The sequence below is a fragment of the Hemicordylus capensis genome, chromosome 1 (assembly GCF_027244095.1).
Source record: "Hemicordylus capensis ecotype Gifberg chromosome 1, rHemCap1.1.pri, whole genome shotgun sequence".
Taxonomy (NCBI): domain Eukaryota; kingdom Metazoa; phylum Chordata; class Lepidosauria; order Squamata; family Cordylidae; genus Hemicordylus; species Hemicordylus capensis.
The window spans coordinates 16,846,244-16,866,352 of record NC_069657.1 but is presented as its reverse complement, the minus strand read 5'-3'; the positions used below and the strand labels follow the sequence as shown (position 1 = coordinate 16,866,352).

General features: G+C 43.8%; 1 protein-coding gene across 4 annotated transcripts in view; it reads right to left on the bottom strand.

Moving 5' to 3' along the window:
* Positions 1 to 20,109, bottom strand: part of JAG2 (jagged canonical Notch ligand 2) — a 154,439-nt gene that overhangs the window by 48,456 nt on the left and 85,874 nt on the right. For all 4 annotated transcript variants that reach the window (XM_053280624.1, XM_053280634.1, XM_053280606.1 and 1 more), the window contains 2 exons: positions 14,000 to 14,245; positions 12,690 to 12,750 (listed from right to left, as the gene is read on the bottom strand). In XM_053280624.1, coding sequence (XP_053136599.1) covers positions 12,690 to 12,750; positions 14,000 to 14,245 — 307 coding nt within the window. The remainder of the gene's footprint in view (positions 1 to 12,689; positions 12,751 to 13,999; positions 14,246 to 20,109) is intronic.

The window sequence follows — 20,109 nt, the reverse complement described above, 5'->3', positions numbered from 1 at the left end:
TCAACCTGAGTTGGATCTAAAATTAACTAAGCGGACATCAAACAACTTGTCAGTGCGTGCACGTCTTAGAGGAAACACTGACTGGCATGCATGATAGAAACACAGCCTTGCTGTTATGAAAGAATTCAGAACAACGTTTACAGCACTGATCTGCAGAGTGTTTTATGATCTTGGCTGTTTTCAATATGCTCTCTGTGGGTGGGTCACTCAATATTTCTGAACTGCAGAAGAGACTGGTCATCTAACTTTTTAAATTATTATTTCAGTAAAAGGGGTAATAGATTAGACCAAGAGTCCATCTTGGAGGTTAGCATCCAATTTCCAACAGTGGTCAACCAGATGCTCCCAAGAAACATAAGCAGGCATGAAGGTGAATGACCTCACTTGTTGTATGTATGTCCCCTCAGGGCATCGGTAGGGGAGAGGGGGCCTGTGTTCACCCCTCTCTCTGGCAGCCCCTCAGAGTGAGCGAAATAATGAAGAAAATGAGGGGTGGCGCTCAGGGGCCCTCAGGAGCTGAGGGCCCTGGGTTCTTTGAAGCCATCCACTCAATTATAGCTACATCCCAGTGTCCTCTATATTGCTTTGGAGGCTCCATATAGTTCTGAAGACTAATTTTGAAGCTTTAAGAACAAATGAATTCCAACAGAAACACTATGGGGGGACAGGGATTGTCCCATTCAGCACAGTCCACTTTGAAATGCAAAAAGTGAATGGAATATTAGAAGCCACTTGGAGTGAGCCATGGAGGATCTCAGTTCATTAGGGAGTGGTATTTCCAGTTAAGAAGGAAGAACTATTACCAAGGACTTATCTGTCAGCATAAATCAATTAACTCAGTAGAACAAAGCCACCTACAGAGCCTTTTGAGAAGTGTATACTATACATCCTTTTTGTTTACCTACATGCAAAGCAGTTATTTGTGCATTTAAAGGCTCGCCTGCAACCTAACTGCTGAATTTTTCCAGGAAACACAAACAAATAAGGCTGTAACCACTCTATAGTTTCCAAATACTGCTTGATCTCATGCAGGTTGTAAAATACATGTTCCAAGGGACAGATAGTTCATTTGGATAATTAGAGTTTAGGTAAACAGGGGTTGCTAGGTGCCTACACAAGACAAATGCTCCTGCTATATTAACTGTGTGTGTGTTCGACTACCTATGCAGAATAGCAGCTGATTCAAGATTAGCTCTTCCATTTGGAGTGTGGAGGGAAATACACAAACTCAGTTCTGTATTTAGGATTTCACCAAGTGCAACCCCACACAGAGACACTGTTGAACAAGACGACTGAGGGCAAGTCCCTGACCGATAAGGGCTCAGTAACGTCAGGCTAGATATGAACTGGCATGGCAACAGAGGGTGAAGAAACCAGGCAAGCAGACTTAGCAAAGGTTTCTGAGATGAGAAATACAAGCTCTAGCAAGTTTAGAAAGGTGTTGGCACCAAGGTCATGGACTTTTACCACGAATATTTATATACAACGAATATTTATATACTGCTTTTCAACAAGAGTTCCCAAAGAGGTTTACATAGATATAAGTAAACAAAATAAAATGGCTTCCTGTCCCCAAAAGGCACACAATCTCAAAAAGAAACATAAGATAGACACCAGCAACAGCCACTGGAGGGATGCTGTGCTGGGGATGGATAGGGCCAGTTGCTCTCCCCCTGCTCAATAAACCCAATAACCACTTTTAAAAGGTGCCTCTTTGCTCTGTTAGCATGAACCTAGAGCAAAGGTTCTTAACTTTTTTGGACCGATGAAACCCCATCCCAATTATTTTCATAAGACTCCAGAAACAATTAGAGAAAAAAAGAAGTCCTCAGGATAGTTTATTCCACTCTGGTGTTTCTTGAGCCAGTAAAGGTAAAATTAAGATTCAAGGAAAAAAATGAGGCACAGTAGAACCTCATTAAAACCCACATATCCGCAGTTCCTAGAGGGACGGCAGTAACTGCAGAGGTTACTTCTGGCTGCCATTTTGTGGCTCATTTCTTTAAACACACACATATTTTTCTGTGCTGTCTGGGGGGCCATTCCTGAGCACAGGGGAGCACAGTGTAGTAGAGTTTCAATTATTTTTGCCTGTTTTCAATTTTTTAAAAAATGTTTTGTTCACCAGTCTGATCCATTCTGGAACCTAGTCCTGCTTTACCTATAGGCATAATGCCTCGTTACTTGCGGTGGTAGGTGAGGAAAGGAATTGTCACAAGTAATGAGGTTTGCCTGTACCTTATTTGATTATAAATTATGTTTTTGGGGAGTTGCATTTTCCATGGACCTACCTTATGGACTCATAGGGTTCAAAGACCCCAGATTAAGAAATCCTTCCCCAGAGAGAATAAGATATCCCCTACTCTCAGTAGAAGCAGTTACAAGCAGAGGTTTTCTGCAACTCGCAAAGCAAGCAGTGATACTCTTCATATTCTGCTAATATGCATTGTATCCTCAGCTACAATACTATGGACATTTTCACAAGAACCAACTCACAAAACTCAGTGGAGCTTGCTTCTGAGTAATGCACACAGGATCAGGCGGCACATTAACTTTGCTGCCGCCGCCACCACCATTATCTGCTGCTGTTTGAATAGCCCTGTGCAGACGTTCTACCATAACATGTGAAATTCCATCAGCATTATGTCAACCTGGCCCACATGCACTTGCTTTTGGACTTCATGTTTCCATTGGGGGTCTAATCATCAGCTTCCTATTCGTCCCCCTGGCCCCGAGCATCTGCAGCCTTCAGGGACATATTTTTGGGAGGCACAGTAGAAGGGGAAGATGGCAAATGTCACCCATCGTACATGTACAATGTTGCCAACATCATGGGCGGAACTACCATTAGGCAAGGGGAGACAGCGATCTGGGGCCCCCAGTGCCTGGAGGGGCCCCCCAGAGACACCCCACATGACTCCCCATTGCCCCCTGCCCAGTCCCAAGGCCCCTCAGCCACTTGCCCTGTTTGCCCTCTCTCCTGCTTGTCCTCCTCACTGGCAATCAAAGGAGCAGACAAGCTGCTAGGAGCTCCTTCTCCCCGCTGATCAGCGGGTGGATGGGGCTTCCAGGGAGGCCTCAGTGAAGCCTGAACTTCATGAACTTGGGAGGCCTGCAGGCCCCAAGCAAGCAAGGAAGCAGGCAGGCAGGCAGAATGGCCCCTAGAGTTCTCTGCAGCAGACTCCCTGCCCAGCCTAGCCAGCCCAGCCCAGCATTTGCCAGGTAGAATGTGAACTCCTTTTTGTGGTTAACACACACACCCCCTCCCAATATATAGGAATTTTAAACAGCTTGGAAATTTTTCTGGCTTAAAAAAAACTATCTAAAAAGTCCTATTATAAAAACTTCTGGAACAAACAATATTATATTTTATTCATTCATTCATTCATAAATGTACTTCTGTTCAAGTTGTTTTGCAACCCAGAAGGTCTGAGTGAGCTCTGTGAAGCATGTGTGGTGCTTTTATTTTATTTTACTTTTCTTGGGTGTGAACTGCTCCCCAATAACTCGCAGGGACTTCAGGGTAAATCTGGCCAACATGTGAATGCAGCACCTCCATTCCAGAGGAGATGTGTGTTAAAGGGCTTTAAAAGCCTCCTGCGAAAAACCTCCTGGAATCAAACTTTACTGAATTTGTTCAGAATTCTGAGAAAACAAACATAGGCTCACACTCCATGGTTGAAAGTCTCCTCTGCTAATCTGCAGCGAGGGGGCCATTTTAATAATTAGTGTTTCTAGTGTGTTCTAGGCATTAAAAGTAGCACAAATATAGAGTACTCAATGTCTATCACTATATATTGTGAAGTGTGCGTGTGTGTATTCAGTGAAATGTATTTCCAGGTAGCATTTTGAAATATCAGACTTAAATCCTTGGGGGCCTAGGGTGTGCGGAGGCCCTGGACTTTGAGGAGGGGGGGCATTTTAAAATCTCATCTCTGGGCCCACTCCAACCTTGCTACGCCCCTGGCCAACATTATTATTCTAATAAGCAGCAGCGTGTCCAGTTTACACTCACATCCACCCACCAACTTCTCCATAACTAATCCCAGTTTACTTCTGTGCCATTTATAGAAGGGTTCCTTGTTAACACATTATTGCCTGGATTTCTTTTTCCTCCAGACTCATTTAATGCTGCCAAGTGACATAGCAAAGCCCACGGCAAATAAAATAGCCATGTACATGGGGCACCACTGGATCACTACTGTATTTACAAATGGTGCCAAACTCAAATATATCTCAAGGAGTCCAAGTCTAGCCCCATTCCCCCAGCAGCCCAATATCAGGTGTGTCTCAGCATTTAAACACTTTATATCGGGTTACCAGCCCAAAGCACCTGATGCCAGAAGCAGTACACTATTAGATCTATTCATTTGCAGATTTGAGACTTCCTGGTAAGTGTTCCTAACAAAATAAATCCATTTTAAGTTTAAAATACGGGACACCTATCAGGTACAACATTAATAGGAGTGGAGGAGAAACCTGTGGGCACAATCTATTTCTAAACATAAAGCCTTCGAGCATTCACAATGTGGATGGTATAGCTCTGATATAGAGGAGTCTAGTTTGGCCCAAAAGAGCCCCGTTTTTCATTGTCCCCTGCCTACATGAGTGCTCCAGCAAATATACTTTTAGCACAACTGGACTTTGGGGGAAATACAAGTTAGTGCAAGCTACCCATATCCCTATCTAGCCCTCAGTGCTTTGTAAAATTACTCCAATTCAATCCAGTCCAATTCCTAACTCACAAAGCTCGTGTATCAAAGCGAAACACGACTGCATTCGCAAGGTGCAAGTAAGCCAGGAAGCCCTTGTTAAAAGCTCATCTCAGCTGTGGACCTGCTAGTGAGCACTGACCAAACCACTACTATATCTCTCTTCTTCATGCTGCCCCTGCTGCAAGATGGCAGTAATACAGACTTGCTTTACAGGGCTACTGTTTGGATTACCAAGATTGTACCTTAAGTTCTCCAAGTACTCAGAGCTATATAAATGTTAACTATTAAATGTTAAGTGCTTGGCTAAGACAGTTATGGACAAAATATGTATTGCAGCATGGATGGAGAGTTGCAACAACGTTTTCAGTACAATGCAGCTGCCAGAGACCAAGGACTGGTTGTAAAAATCGTTTTAAAAATTTGGTAACAGACTCAATTCAGATCACCATACAGCCAGCAATAACCCACAACAGCCCTATTTCAAAGCTAAAAGAATATGGGGTGCTGGGAAGGGATGCCAAGCCCACTGACTCTTGTGTTTGAGCTTGGCAAGTAGAACGTTATCACCTTATTTTGGAAGGCATTTGACTAAATAAAGCCACAGCACGGGGGGGACGGGACTTCTCAGGGTACAGAAAAATATCAGAATAAACCAATTTTTACAAGAACATATGGTTCAATATAATCAAGTATCTCATGCCAGTAGTCTCATTTCAAATTTTGAAATTTGCTGTTTTTGTATGCTTTCACTTAATGATAACTACTGGGGTGTGTGTGTGCCCGCACACCTACATACATGTGTTTATGCTCATTTTGCAGGATAAGTTAAAGATGGAAGCATACTGAAAAGAAGAGAGATACTGAAGAGAAGAAAAGGACAGGAGAGCTGGTCTTGACATAGCAAGCATGACTTGTCCCCTTAGCTAAGCAGGGTCCACCCTGGTTGCATATGAAAGGGAGACTTGATGTGTCAGCACTGTCAGAGATTCCCCTCAGGGGATGGAGCGGCTCTGGGAAGAGCAGAAGGTTCCAAGTTCCCTCCCTGGCTTCCCCAAGATAGGGCTGAGAGAGATTCCTGCCTGCAACCTTGGAGAAGCCGCTGCCATTCTGTGAAGACAATACTGAACTAGACAGACCAAGGGTCTGACTCAGTATATAGCAGCTTCCTATGTTCCTAAGAGTTCTCTTTTCCAGAACCAACTGGGAAAGTGTTAAGACCGAACCCTTCCAACCAAGAGCCATTGCAGTGCTCAACACAGAGCACTAAAAGCACACTTAAGGCACTAAACATGTGCTTGTTATGAGCCTAAGAAGAGCTGTAAACACAGCTCTAGCATTCAGAGGTATTCCTAACTAGTTTGGTTTTTTTTTTACATAGTGAGAGGTTTACCCCATTTAAATTACTATGAATTCTTCTCTCACTCAAGTTGTGCCTTAAAATTGTTACCAGATTAGGAGGCGACAAAAAGAGCATTCATGCCCTTTAATGGCTATGAATGGGACTGAACACAATGTAGCTGGTTTGCTTCCTTTTAAGAGTGTCTCAAATACTACATACAGTCTGTAGGTAAAGTGAGTAGTACAAGAACTCTGGGTCACTTTAAGTGGCACAGAGGGGAAATGCTTGACTAAAAAGCAGTAGGTTGCCGGTTCGAATCCCCGCTGGTACTATATTGGGCAGCAGCGATATAGGAAGATGCTGAAAGGCATCATCTCATACTGTGCGGGAGGAGGCAATGGTAACCCCCCTCCTGTTCTACCAAAGAAAACCATAGGGCTCTGTGGGTGCCAGGAGTTGACACCGACTCAACGGCATATTTTACAAGAACTCTAAGTCTTCAGGTCTGTCATGCAAGGGAAACAAAACCTGGCAGTGCTGGCCCAAAACTTATCACTGCTTGAAGAAGCATGTAACATGCTAATTTTAAACATTCTGCACAAGGGAACACCACAACTGTAACAGGTTGGGGTCATCAATCATTTTTTGCGGCTGCAACAGGTTTTGCTGTCTGAAAAGATTTTCTAGTAACTGTACTCAAGCTACTGGAGGGCTAAGTTGGACAAAAGGTTCCATCAACCCCAGCTATTGGCCACTGTGCCTTGAGATGATGGAAGTCACTGTGGTGTCAATGCCACTATTAAAGAATAGCTAAACCTGGTTTTCCAAATCGTGTAGGGTGAAACCAAATTACATACTATCCCCTATGAAAGTCATTCCTGCAAGCCGGCATCCACCCAAAAGAAACACAGTGTTGACATGTCAAAAGGTTATGTGCAGTAAACTGACCAGTTTTCACATTTACAAGGAAGGGTAAATTAAACTTCCTGCCAAACAGGAAGTCTGGTCATATCCAACATTGGTAGGTGCTGGAACAGCTTTCAGTCCGTTTCCGTGTTTGAAGTGGTTTATGGAGATTACTGCACATTCCTGAAGCACACTGGAAAGGGAAATTATTCAGCAGGAGAAGCCTGAAAAAAGGGAGGAATTTTGAACAGAACAACTTCGTTGAGAGGACTGAACCCAAGTACAAAAGATGGAGAAGAAGAATAGGAGCCTAGTCTCCTAGTAACTTCAGCAGCACATGAGAAGTAGGATTGTTCTCAGTGCATGGCTAAGAATTACTCCGGCGAAAGGCTTATTTTAACTTCTGTACAGGGAATTAAGAAAGGATAATATGGCAAACAAACATTTTCCTCCATTCGATCTAGGCTATTTTGAATCCCTGCCTCCAGCACTGAACAGGCAGAGAATGACAGATTAGTAGGATGCAAGATGTATATGAGGTCAAAGTTCACCCATTACTTTCAGCTTATTTTTTACCAGGCTCTAGTCCCATTTTACTTAACCAAAAGTTGAACAGCTTTAAAAAAAACAGTTGTTGCAAGGTGCAACAGGAAGCTCATTGTCATGAGTGTAGGGTTGCCACACTTTGAGTGACAGTTTTCATGCCTTCCACAATGGGAAACAGACAGAAACCAACAGGTAGTATTTTTCATGAATGGAGAGATGCAACGGTCAGAAATTTTGAAGATTTGTGTCCATTATATAACTGTTAAACACACAAACCCTCTATCCCAGGGCATGACAAGTCCCGGGCACCAGCTTGCCATGGCAGCTGGAAATTTAAGCATGGCACCTGAGCTGGGCGATGCATGGGTATGAGCAAGAGGAGACCAGCTAGGCAGGGGCAGGCTGTTCCTTCCTCCTTCTGGTCAGGGGATGGGACAGACATGTCCACGAGGAGGCAGTGGTGGAGGCAGCAAAAAAGGGAGTTGCTGGCTGACTAAATGCCACACTGGCATGGACACAAAACTAATGGAGACATAATGGACACACAAGAACTGTGAGTGAAGACGATGAACTAGTGCACACACAACTACAGAGAAGGGAGGGAGAACAATCAATGAGCTGGTAGCATTGGAGAAATTAATCTTATAAGTAACAATCTGAGGTCACTCCGCTGTGAGCTATTTGGAACAAGCAGAAACAGTTGCAAATGGTACTGGTATTCACAGTGTGGGAGAGGGTACCAACAGTACCATGTATTTGATTTCTCTCTTTCTCTCTCTACACACACACCATGCCTACCTTCAGAAGTACTAGAGAGAGCTTTCCCCAACTGCACAGTGAGCTTCACAGTTCATTACTGCTTTCTTCACAGTATTCTTCTAGAGGCTATTTAAAAAGCATCTATTTAAAGAATGTTGCAATAGGCCCAAACTACAAAGTATCAAAGTTGTATTAAAGTTCTGAGCAGAGATAGGATGAATTAAAACACTTCTGAACAGCAAGTAAAATAAGAATCCTAACACTATCAATAGGATGTAGCTTAATGGAGGAAAGAAAGGGAAAAAACAGCCCACAGTACTAGTGACTTTGCACATTCTGCAAGGGCAAAAATCATAATTATGTCCCTTATGTATAAAAGCATACTCTGCCTTAAAGACAGGCAGCCTAACTAAAGAAGAGTGCTGCACATGAACTGCCACTGGACATTTCAGCCAAAACGTTCTAGACAGGAAAGGACTAGTTGGGACACAGAAGCATCATCATAATGAAAGGAGCAATTGCATCACAAGGAAGAGGTGGGGGGAACACACTAAGCCAAACAGACAATTGGGCAATTCTGAGTATTAACTAAATCAGTGTTATCAATTTTACAGTGACTGTAGCCAACTGCACTTTAAGTTGATAGCAGAGATACCTATAGGCAAGGGGACATCTCTTGCTATAAAGCTCTTTTTAAAAAACGCTTTGTTGTAGTGTCTGAAATGTTCAAAACACTTAAGTACTAGAGTCACCAATTCTGGATAGTCCTTTCCGCACTTAGTGCAACTGCATGCAACTTCAGCCCAGTACCCAATTTTAGACAGGCGACTTTTTCCCTGTAAAAAACACTGTGCCCAAGATCTTGCACTTTTGAGTTTCTCTCTGTATATTTTAATCTAAATTAAGAAAAAGCAAGCATACAGGTAATGGAATCACCTTGTGCAGTAATATTTTGTAGCACTGCTTGCTGGCCATCAAGATAAATTATTAATAGAAAAATGCAGGCAAGTCCTGAAGCACACACATTTTAACTTATTAATTCAGCTTTTAATTAACATACTGCATTTCAAAAATGGGTGTGCTACAGTTTAGTTCACACAGCTTAAATAATGGATGCTAGAAAATGCTAATTGTTCCATCCTGAAGCAAATCACAAGAGCTGGTTTACTTGGTATTCTTCCTCTCAACACTGATCTTCCATCAGCAAAAAGGAAAAGACCATCAATTCTAGCTCAAATTTCAATCCATACATGTCTCCTATCTTATTTGGGGGCGGGTCTCAGTGTAACTATTTAGAAATGCAGGGCTATTAAGTTACATATTTCATAGTATATTCACAAGTCAGCCTACTGTAGTCCAATGCAGAATTCTGACTACAGGCTTGTCATCTGTGGTCTGTTATAGAAGACTGGCCACTATCTGTTGGACTGTGCATGACACAGACTCAAATCCAGGAGGGCTCATTAATGAGGTGAGGCGAGCTGACTGCCCCAGGTAGCACCTCCGCAATAGGGTGACAAATGAGGGCATCTTGCTCTGCCCCCACTGCCCAGATGTTGCCTCACCTACCTGCCACTCCTGGCCACCCTTCCCCACGGCCACGCAGATGGGTTTTAAAACTTCAGGTATGCCAGCTAGAAGGGAGCTCCTTCTTCCCTTGCCGGTGAACCCCAAGTTTAAAACCTTGTCCTAGAGGAAGTGCCTGTGGACACAACTGCTCCAAAGAAGGGGCTTATAATTTCAATTTAAGCAAAGCCCAGTCCTAGCCCTGCAATATCCCACCCCCTCCACCAAGAGTTTCAGTGTCCAAAAACCAGTCATTTCTTTCAGGAGGTTTTTTTTTTTTTTTTTTTTAAAGGGAAGACCAGTGTTTGCTCTAACAGTGATTCCCAGATGTGGAATACAACTCCCAGAATCCCCAAGCAAAAAGCAAGTGCAGCTGGGGATTCTGGGAGTTGTAGTCCACAACGTCTGGGAATCGCTGTTACAGCGAACACCAGTGAAGATGTGCCTATTCCCCCAGCACCACTTGAAAGGCAGTCCAAATATCATACCTAAACAAAAAAAACCAACCCTAAAATGTTCGAGTTTTATGGGACCTTGAAGATTTTCTAGTCCGATCCCCTGGTCAGTGCAGGAAGCTGGTACAGCATTCCTGACAGATGACCACCCAGTCTCCGTTTGAAAACCTCTAGTGAAGGAGAGCACACCATTGCATGAGGCAAACTGTTGCCCGGTCCACTCAGAGGCACTCTTACCCCTGGACTTCTGGGCCAAAGTCCAGGGCCTCCACACCCTGGGGGCCTTCAAATTCTTTTTAGAAAACTACTTGAAGGGGAAGGAGAGAACATGAGAGTTGGCTAAAATGGGGCGTGGGAAAGGAGGAAAGGGGGGGGTTAATCAGAGCTTTGCTCCCCAACCCTCGTGCACTTTAAAAGCAAAGCAAGCTTTTTGAAAAAATCTGCTTCTCTCCCTTTCCATATTTTTTTCAGAAATCTGGCAAGAAGTTGGAGGCTTAAGGCATTGCTTTGATCAACTTCATGGCAAAACATTCATATTTAAGCAACTAGTATAGTCTTAGGGTTTAACTCACAAGCACCAATCAACGTCATGCCTTCAAAGCAGATTGTTGCCTCCAATATTTCATTTTCCTCTCAAACTGAAAGTTGCAAGGTCATGATTATGAAAAACTATGGGCGAGGTGGCAATAATCCTGAACTTCCAACAGGGAATTTAGACACTTCAGACCAAGAAGATTGTGAGCCCCGCTTTTACTTTTTTAATTCAACAACTCTAGTTCCTGAGATCATGTGATTCAAGTATGCTCATAACAACATGCATGTAAATTATGCACTACTAAATGGCCAGACATCTTAATCCGTTTTCAAGAGTAACACAATGCCCCTGCCATGCTACCAGTCATACATGACAAAATAGTTTAACTTATTTTTATTAGCATAAGGCAGCAAACTATAACATTCCAAAATAATGCATAACATAACCCAAGTTAATACACATACAACCTATAACACATCTGTATACTGTAGATCTTGAAATGTGTACCTGTGTAAGCTTCTGCTGGCTGCCTCCTATAGAGACAGATTTGCTTGAAAACACTCATTCACTATGTAGTTTCCATGGCTAGCCTTTCTATACTGTACCCATTTGGTGGTACTTTGATATCACCCAATTATTACAGGTTCCTAGTCACAAGCTCAGAGTCAACCATTCTGGAAAAATCTAGCTGAAGCCTGCACCAACTGAAAAGTTATGGCTACTAGTGTTTCTAGATGCTGAGGATCACACTACCACCACTTGAGTATGTCTATGCAAACCAAAATTCAGGAAGTTAAGATCTCAGACCTGCAAGTCTGATGGACAGGGACTCCCTTCAGTCCAGATTTTCAGACCAACTGACAGAGAACTACAAGCCCTTCTCCTTTTAGGAGCTGATCATGAGGGATTAGATCAAGTCAGAACAATATTTGATTTGCACCGTTACATTACATTATTAAGAACATCTGTATCTTGCTTTTCCAAAAAAAGCAAGTTTGTTACACCAAAATAAAATGTATATGCCAGAGTTCACTAATAAACCAGATCTGCAATACAGACTATAGTAACAGATGGGCTCGTTCTCACAAGTAAAATCAGGGTGGGAGGAGCATCCAAGCCCTCTGTGTGCTCACAAGCAACAAATGTGTGTCAGAAAACACTGGGGTGGGGGGAGGAGGAGGAAGTGAACGTGTGCTAGCCTCAATCTTGGTAGGACAATGTGGGATGTGCTTTTCCTCCACCCTTGCTTGATAAAATGCTGGGTAAGTGATCTGAGTTGCCTGCTGCCACCCTACCCAGATCAAGGCTAGCACGCAGTATCTTCCACCTACTTCAATGTTTACCAGTACAAGACCATTTCTCGGGACAATGCACAGAGCTTGGAGCCTGGCGGATGCTTCTCCTACTCTAATTTTAATTGTGACAACCAGCTCACCACTGCAAGCAGAACAGGATGAAGCACTGTTCAAGCTTTTATAGTTCTCAAAACCTTAACTGAAACTCTAGGGACAATGTGCCAGAATTATGCCATGTTACCCATCACAGAAAGAAGTATCAGGTGGGGCCAAAGATTTCACGTAACAGCTAAAACAGCATTGAAGTCCTGTTCAAGACTGCCTGTTTCTAGGAGGTGACAGACTGCTCTACTTTAGGAAGCAAGAAAGATGGAAGTTGTGTTTCAGTAAACCTCACTCTGAAACTTGATACTTCAAAAAGATGTAATAAAAGGAAAAGCGAATGCATCAAATCTAGGTGGTCTGCTTGGCCATTTCATCTTTCCCATAAACACACAAAATACTATTACTACTAGAAACTTAGTGGGATTGCAGGGGTAGGGTAGAAAAACCAAAACCTACAAATATACTTACTTGCACACCCCAGGTACAGTGCAGCCCCCATGGATTAAATTACATCCTTGTTTACATACAGCTATGAACAGAAAGAGGGTTAAACATCAGTTAGAACCAGCAGTTTAGAAAGAATTAGTCCTGCAATTAAATAATTGATTTATTTTGGATACAATGCTCATTTTGATCTTGAAATATCCTTTCAATGACATACCAGCCAAGCAGTTTTAAGCTACATCTCAGCCAAGATATTGAGTTACAGTAACCAGATCCATCATCTCTTCAGTATAATAATTTTTAAAACCCAGATATTCTTCTGAGGCAGGAATGTGCAAGATTATTTCAGGCAAGACAAGTAGTACAGAGTAATGGGAAAAACAAGCATTCTTCTCCACCAATGTATATTCTTTATAAGCAATTACAAGCTGATCTTATGAAAGGAGAAACTGTGATACAGTATCTCAAACACATTGCCAAGAACACTTTCTAATGTTACAACACTTGGATTCAATGCTAAAAAACCCCCCTTCTAAACATGAGAATAGGTTGTAGCTCTTCCAATTTTTGAAACAGTAAATCAAAAGAATCTGTAAAAAAATATTACCACAGACATCTTATAGTTGTTTCACTATAATCTGTCTTAGTCTAATTTCCTAAATTCTAGTCTAAGATCTTCAGAACAAGTTCCTAGAGCAGCAACACTCCACAACTCTAATTCTCTTCAATAGTTCATCAGTTTCCATGATCAAGAGGTTAATCAAAGCAAACTGAAAGGAAAAGGAGTTCCCCTGGGTAAAGAGCAGCTCTTGACTCCTCTCTGCTTCATCTTTAGATGTGAAAAAATTGCAGTGTTGTATTTTGTATACAGAGGAAGGTCTGAACTCAATGAAGGCAGATTGTAGACCTGCAAGCAATCCAAGACAGAGCAAGAGGCAAGGAACTAACATCCAACATCCTAGGATTCCTTGCCTATCTAAAGGTTGCCGATTCACTATAAGAAGCCCAAAACAAAGTTAAAATCTCCCCCTTGATCATAGCTCAGTGGAAAAGCATTATTACACGAGCCATAAGACCTCAGATTTGGTTACCAGCATCTGCAGTTAAACGGATTTGAGGTAGCAGTGCCAAGGAAGAACTCTGCCTGAGTCCTTGGAGAGCCAGTGTAAATCAATCCTGGACTAGACAATTCTTTGTGAGAGACAATATTATGTATAGAAAAACCACCACCAAACCCTTACTATAACATTCTTTGTTACAAGCAGGTCATGGACAAAGCATCTTAGATTCACACACAATATTCAAGTTTTTTAAAAATATGAAAAGTGTGGTACCTTGTTTACATTCTTCACCCATCCAGCCTTCCATACAAGCTTTATTTCCATTTTGGTCACACGTGTAATGGCCTACGAAGTCATCACGAGGGCTACAAAATTTATTGCACTGTGGGCCATAGTAGTTTTCATCACATTTCACTCTTATTTGTACTTCAAAATGCGCAACAGGGCCATTAAGCAGTAGTGTCTTCCATCGATCCTCTGGGTTGATCATTCCAGCAAAGGAGACCCTTTCAATTAACTCTTCATCGTAAAACAGGAGTGGGGGGCATGTGGAAGAAAAGAGAGCAGACTAACGTTAAAGTGTGCATATCCAGTTTGACAGCATAGGTCTTCTAATGGGAACAAGATAGTCAACATAAGGCAACTTGTGGCCAGATTCCAACTTGCTTCACCAGGAACGAATGGGTTTGATTCAAGATGTAGCTGACCTGCGCACAAGAAGTGGAAAACCAACCACAATCTGGTATCATGCTACTACTGAAGAAGCATTATGCTAGAGAAAGGACTTCAGATTAGGATGTCCTCCAATTCAGTTACTAGCACACCAAAATCTATCTTCTGTGCTTCAAGACTTTCATTGCTTCTAGAGTTATTTTAAGCACTGGACTTGCCATAGTGATGTCTTAGATTCCAACACTGCCAATGTTAAGAATATGTGTGTTGTATTCAACATGTTTTATACTTGTGGTTCTTTGGGCATGAGTAACTTGGTACATTATTGGAACCAGTTTCTCAGAAGTGCACCCACTTAAGAATGCACAGCTAGGCTAGGCTAGAGTTGTCAAACTCAGGTTTCATCTCAGACAATTTTAGATTGTTGGGGGGAAGGGAGAGGAATAAATTCCCTCCCATATGCAGAGAGAAGTATGCTATTTAGTACAAAGGACCAGCTTCAAGATGTGTAGCTAGTTTGCACAGGGCCAGGATGGAAATCCTGCACCCAAGCAGGAAGAAAAGCAGACGGTTAGTAGCACACATGTCTGGTCCAAAACTAAGGCAATTTACAAAGAGCAAGCAACGGATATTTAAAAAACAACAACAGAAAGTCAGCCAAGGCTCCCCTGTATTCAGACATGCTCTCCTGTCTGCAAACTGCAGGATTCCTGCATACCCCAAGCCAGAAGGGTTAATTCATTTGACCTTCTCTTGTTGCACTGGCAATTTGCCCTTCAACCCACCCAGCATCTGTGCAAGCAGAGAAGGAAAGCTAGAATTAGTCCTTTGTAATGGAGACAAGGGGCAGCATCCTTACTTCTCAGCAAACTCCAGCAAGAGATCATTCCATGATATGCAAGGACAACTCTCCTGAGCATAATCGGGTCACTGTCCCTTTTACTGATAACAGGGACCTGCTACTGTGCATGACTGTTAACTGCCTTCTTCGATAGGCTTCGGTTTGAGTCAGAAACACTTTGAGCAGAAGCTGTGCGAGCAAGAAAAATTGTTCAATCAAAACCATTCTCTTCCCCATGTATCCCAATATACAGATCTCATCTCAAGTGCTGGGAGGCCAAAAGTCTAGTATGAAAACAAACCTTTGGGCTCTTCAAGTGCACAAAACTGCACCGGGAATTCAGAATCTGAAGCTTTAGTTCTCTTAGACATGGACTTCAGAACACCACCAACAAAAAGCCCTATGTCCTGAACACATTAGCATTTTAAGGTGTTGATATCCAATTTAAATCCCAAAACACCAAGTAGAATAAATCAACATTATAATTTTCTCCATGTGTCAAGATACAAACAGCCTTTGGCACAATCCAATCGAGTGCCAGTTGTGCACTCTGTTGAAATCTTGGCTGAAATGTCAATGAACAAGCATGAGAAAAGGAAGTTTGCACAGATAATGCAGAACTGAAATCATAGGGGAGGGGAAACTGTTAAAGCCTCCCTCCAACCACTCCAGTTCCAATCTCAACCCCCTCCTCTGCTATCTAACAAAGGAAATACAAAACCGGCAGGGTCAAACAGTGCTATTAGCACATCTAGCTTAGCCCTCACAATCACCAGCCTTCAGAAAAGGATGTTTAGATAGCTGAACAGAAGGCAGACTTCAGCAGATGACACTTCACTATTTGAGAAACGGAAATTCAGAAACTCTACTCTTTTACACAAACTGCTGAGAAGTATACCAGTCCATATTGATTCTGGCTCACCCGGAAGCTTTACAGACGGGGCTTCTACCCCGAATCTCCCTCAGAAGAGAGAGTGTGTGTGTTCACACACCAGCCAAACCTACCCCGAAGTCCCTTCAAGATCTTTGGACCCACTCCACACACAAATCGGGCTCTGTCTTGAGAATTCTAGCTTATCTCGGCGTATTTCTGGGTTTTAAGAATGCTAGTTGTAAGCTACTTTTTCTGAAAATGCCGGAGCAAATAGGGAGAGGCACTGACGTAGAATCGTTAGCATGATAAGGACACTCTCTTTAGAGGTAGCTCTTTAGTAATCTATCTCTCCCACCCCACACACCCATTGGCTAGAAGGAAAACATGGATGCATTTCCACCTGAACTTGCAAAACAAAAACTAAGAGCAGAGGGGAGGGGCTGCTTCCCTAAATGCCATGAGTGTGATTCGAAGTGACTTTGCTCAACATTTATCCCACAGCATGAAGCCATGTGAGAATAATTCCCAGAAAAAAGCTGGGGATGAAACCAGATTACTCCAGCTAACAGTACAAAGTTTAGGTATTCAGTGTCCTTTATGTCACTGTTCATTTAATACCAGCAACCTGTAGATGGGACAATATCCCATTTGTCACCATGCTCTACTCAGAAAGTACTGAGAAAGTGACAGATGTGAGGGTGCAAGGCTGCTGATCTGGGGTCCGAAATCTTGAGGACTGACATGAGAGCAGAGGTCTGATGCTTCCGAGTATTGGGACATAGGCCCTGGTCAAGGCCAGCTTGGGGAAAATCTAGGACCTCAGGTATGCTAGAGGAGGGAGGGTTAAGGTGTTTCCTGCTGTCCCAGAGTAAGAGCGCTGCCCAAGTAGTTTTATAGATCTGATTGGTAGAGTTGTGACAAGAGGACAGGATACTGTCCTGGACTGCGGTGGAATAGCCCTGGCTGGCTAACAAAGAGCGTTCATCTCCAGGTGCAAAGTTGGAGCCACTCTGGATGAGACACTGGGCCTGGGGAAAAAAGGTCCAGCTGCAGATAGTGGTGCCAGGGTGGCCGGGTTGAGAGTGCTATCAGGTCTGAGAACCAAGGTCTCCTGGGGCAGTGGGGACTATCAGAATGAGTTCCACTGCTCAAACTGCATCTTCCGTATGATCTTGCTGATGAGGGCTGTTGGTGGGAAGGCAGAGAGGAGTCCTGGGGGCAGTGAACGTATCTGTTGCTTCCGCCAGAGGGGAATGGAACCTGGTAAAGAACCTCGGGAACAGGTGCTTGGTTGGGGATGCAAAGAGGTCCATCCGAGGCTGGCCTAATTGGCAGATTACAGAGTGGAACACCTCCTGCTGCATTGTCCATTCCGCCGGATCTATGGAGTGTGAGCTGAACCAGTCTGCTTGACAGCTGGAGACACTGCTGAGGTGTTCTGCTGTGACCAAGGCCAAGTGAATTTCTACCCAGTGGAAGAAACAGTAAGATTCTGCCATCAGAGAAGGAGATCTGGTGCCTCCCTGGTGATTAACATGAGATTTCATGAGGACATTGTCTGTGTGAATGAGAACATGATGGTTGTAAATGATGGGGAGAAAGTGCTGAAAGGATAAGCAGATCACATGGAGCTCTAGCCAATTGATTTTGTGGCGAGTCTCACCGAGACTCCACTTGCCCTGGGCATACTGGTAGTTTCAGAGTGCCCCCCATTCTGAAAGGCTGGTATCTGTGGTGACGGTGATCCAAAAATAAAAGACCCTTGTCCAGAGCCAAAGGAAGGAGCGGTGGACATCTGATGGGAGGGCAACTGGATGGGAGGGTGAGAGTGCTACCTGGCCCAAGGTGTATATTCTAGGCAGGCAATCATGGACCCCAATATTTCGGATAGCAGCATAAGAACGGTTTTGGATTTTTTTTTCAGGAGTTAAGAGCTAGCTTCTCCCTCCTCTTAAAGGGGAGAGAGATGGTAGCCCTTGCAGTGTTGAAGACTGCTCTCAGATGCTGGAGGGGAGGATGTGGCTCTTGCAGTTGACCAGGAAATTGTGCAAGCATAGAAATGGAGAGTCAGGTGCATGTCTGCCCTCACTTGCTGAAGGGAGGAGAAGGGGATCAGAAGATCATCTAAGTACAGGTAAATGTGAATGCTGAGCATGGAGAGTGCTACCATAATTTTGGTGAACACTTAGAGTGCCAAGGATAGGCCAAAAGGGAGGGATCTGTATTGGAAGTATTGGCTGGGAGAATAGGCACATGGTGATAGGCCTCCAAGAGATCTATGGAGGCTAAGAAATCATTGGGCCGGATTGCCTCCTTGATAGTAAGGAGGGATTCCATGCAAAACACTTTCAAATGAAGCAATTTAGACACTTCAAATCTAGTACTGACCTCCATGAGTTGTCCCATTTGGGGACAAGAAATAAGATGGAATAAATGCTTCGACATATTGGTCGAGGGAACTGATTCTATTGCTCCAACTGACAAAGGTAACAAATGGCCCGACTCATCCAAAGGTTTATGGAGATGAAATTGAGCGAGTAGATGTGGGAAACAATGGAAAGAACCCAACAATTGCAAGTGGAATTCAGCTGGAGCCAATGAGAAGAAGTATGCCTACTACAAGTACTGAGTCATTGTTTACGGGTAGGTTGGGGAGAGGGGGAGGAGAATTGTTGTGAGGTCTCGGACCTGGAGGGGCTCTTCTTTCTCGGATGCCACTGTTTGTGCCGTGTGGGCTTGTAGTTTGAATTGCAGTTGTCCTTTGATCTGGAGAAACCTCTGAAAGGATGAAAGGACAAGTGGTTGGACTTGAAATGCTTGTGAAAAATTATTGAGACCCGATGGCATAGCTTTTTTCTTGTTTGGGGTTTCAACCAGCACTGTGTCCAAAGAGTCGCCAAAACATCTAGACCACTTAAAGCAAGTCAAGTCCAAATTAAACTGAGATTTAGAATATACTTTTCAGTGTTTGAGCCAGAGGTATCTGCAGACTGCTACAACTTGAGACCATGGCCCTAGATGCATTCTGAATGCAATCTAAATTAGAATCTGCCATGAGGGCTGGAGCTTTTGTCGGCTTGTTGGTACCTTGTCTAAGCTTAGTATTTTCCAGGGGTTTGTACTGCACCAGATCCTTAGCCAAGAGATTGGAAGTCCTGGTGAAAATAGGTTTATTAGCAACCACTCTGATTACCATGGCTGAGGCTTTGTGGCCCTTACCCTATTATTCCTGGGCTGAGGGAGGGAGGTTGCCTGGGAGAGCTGGAACAGGTTGAAGTGGTGTGTGGTGGAACTGGATCCTTGGGAAAGGATGGGCCCAATAGAGTGACTGTACTCACTGTTGTAGATGGACGAGAACAAGGGGGGGAACCTTGCATGGTTCCTCCTGGGGTGTAGCCACCAAGAGACCTAGTGGTTGGCGCAGCACATGCAAGTCCGGAAGATCAGGACCACCTCCCCTATTTCTCTGCTCTACAGCCAGATTACTGCTCAGAGCAGCTGGCTGGGAATCGGAAGGCGTGGCAAAGCTGGCACCTGCTCTAGTGAATGGCAGCAAGGAGGTGGCAGAAATGGAGCCTTGCACCAGAGGGGCATCCCCTCTTGTGCTAGATCCTCCTCGGGTGTAGGGGCAAGGGGCAGGGTAGATGTTGCTTGCACACCGCCTGAACCAACAGCCACTTGCCAAAACAAATGACAAGCAATTTGGATTTGTCAGGGCCTTGGGAAGGCGATTCTGCTGATATTTTGTCCTCCTGGAGGCTTTGTGTGCTTTTCTCTGGGGATGTTTCTGCCCCAAGTTGCACTGGAGGAGGAAGAGGCATAGTGCTCTCCTGACTGGGAGAAGTTGAATGGGACTGCTGGCACCCTGATGGCTGTTGCTGTTGCAGAGACTGGCCTCTCCCCACAAATGGGATCCCACAGAGAGGGAACCAGCCAGCATATCTCCCATGTGGGAGAGCTCCATCCGGAGGGTATAAAAAACAAGAAGGAGAAAAT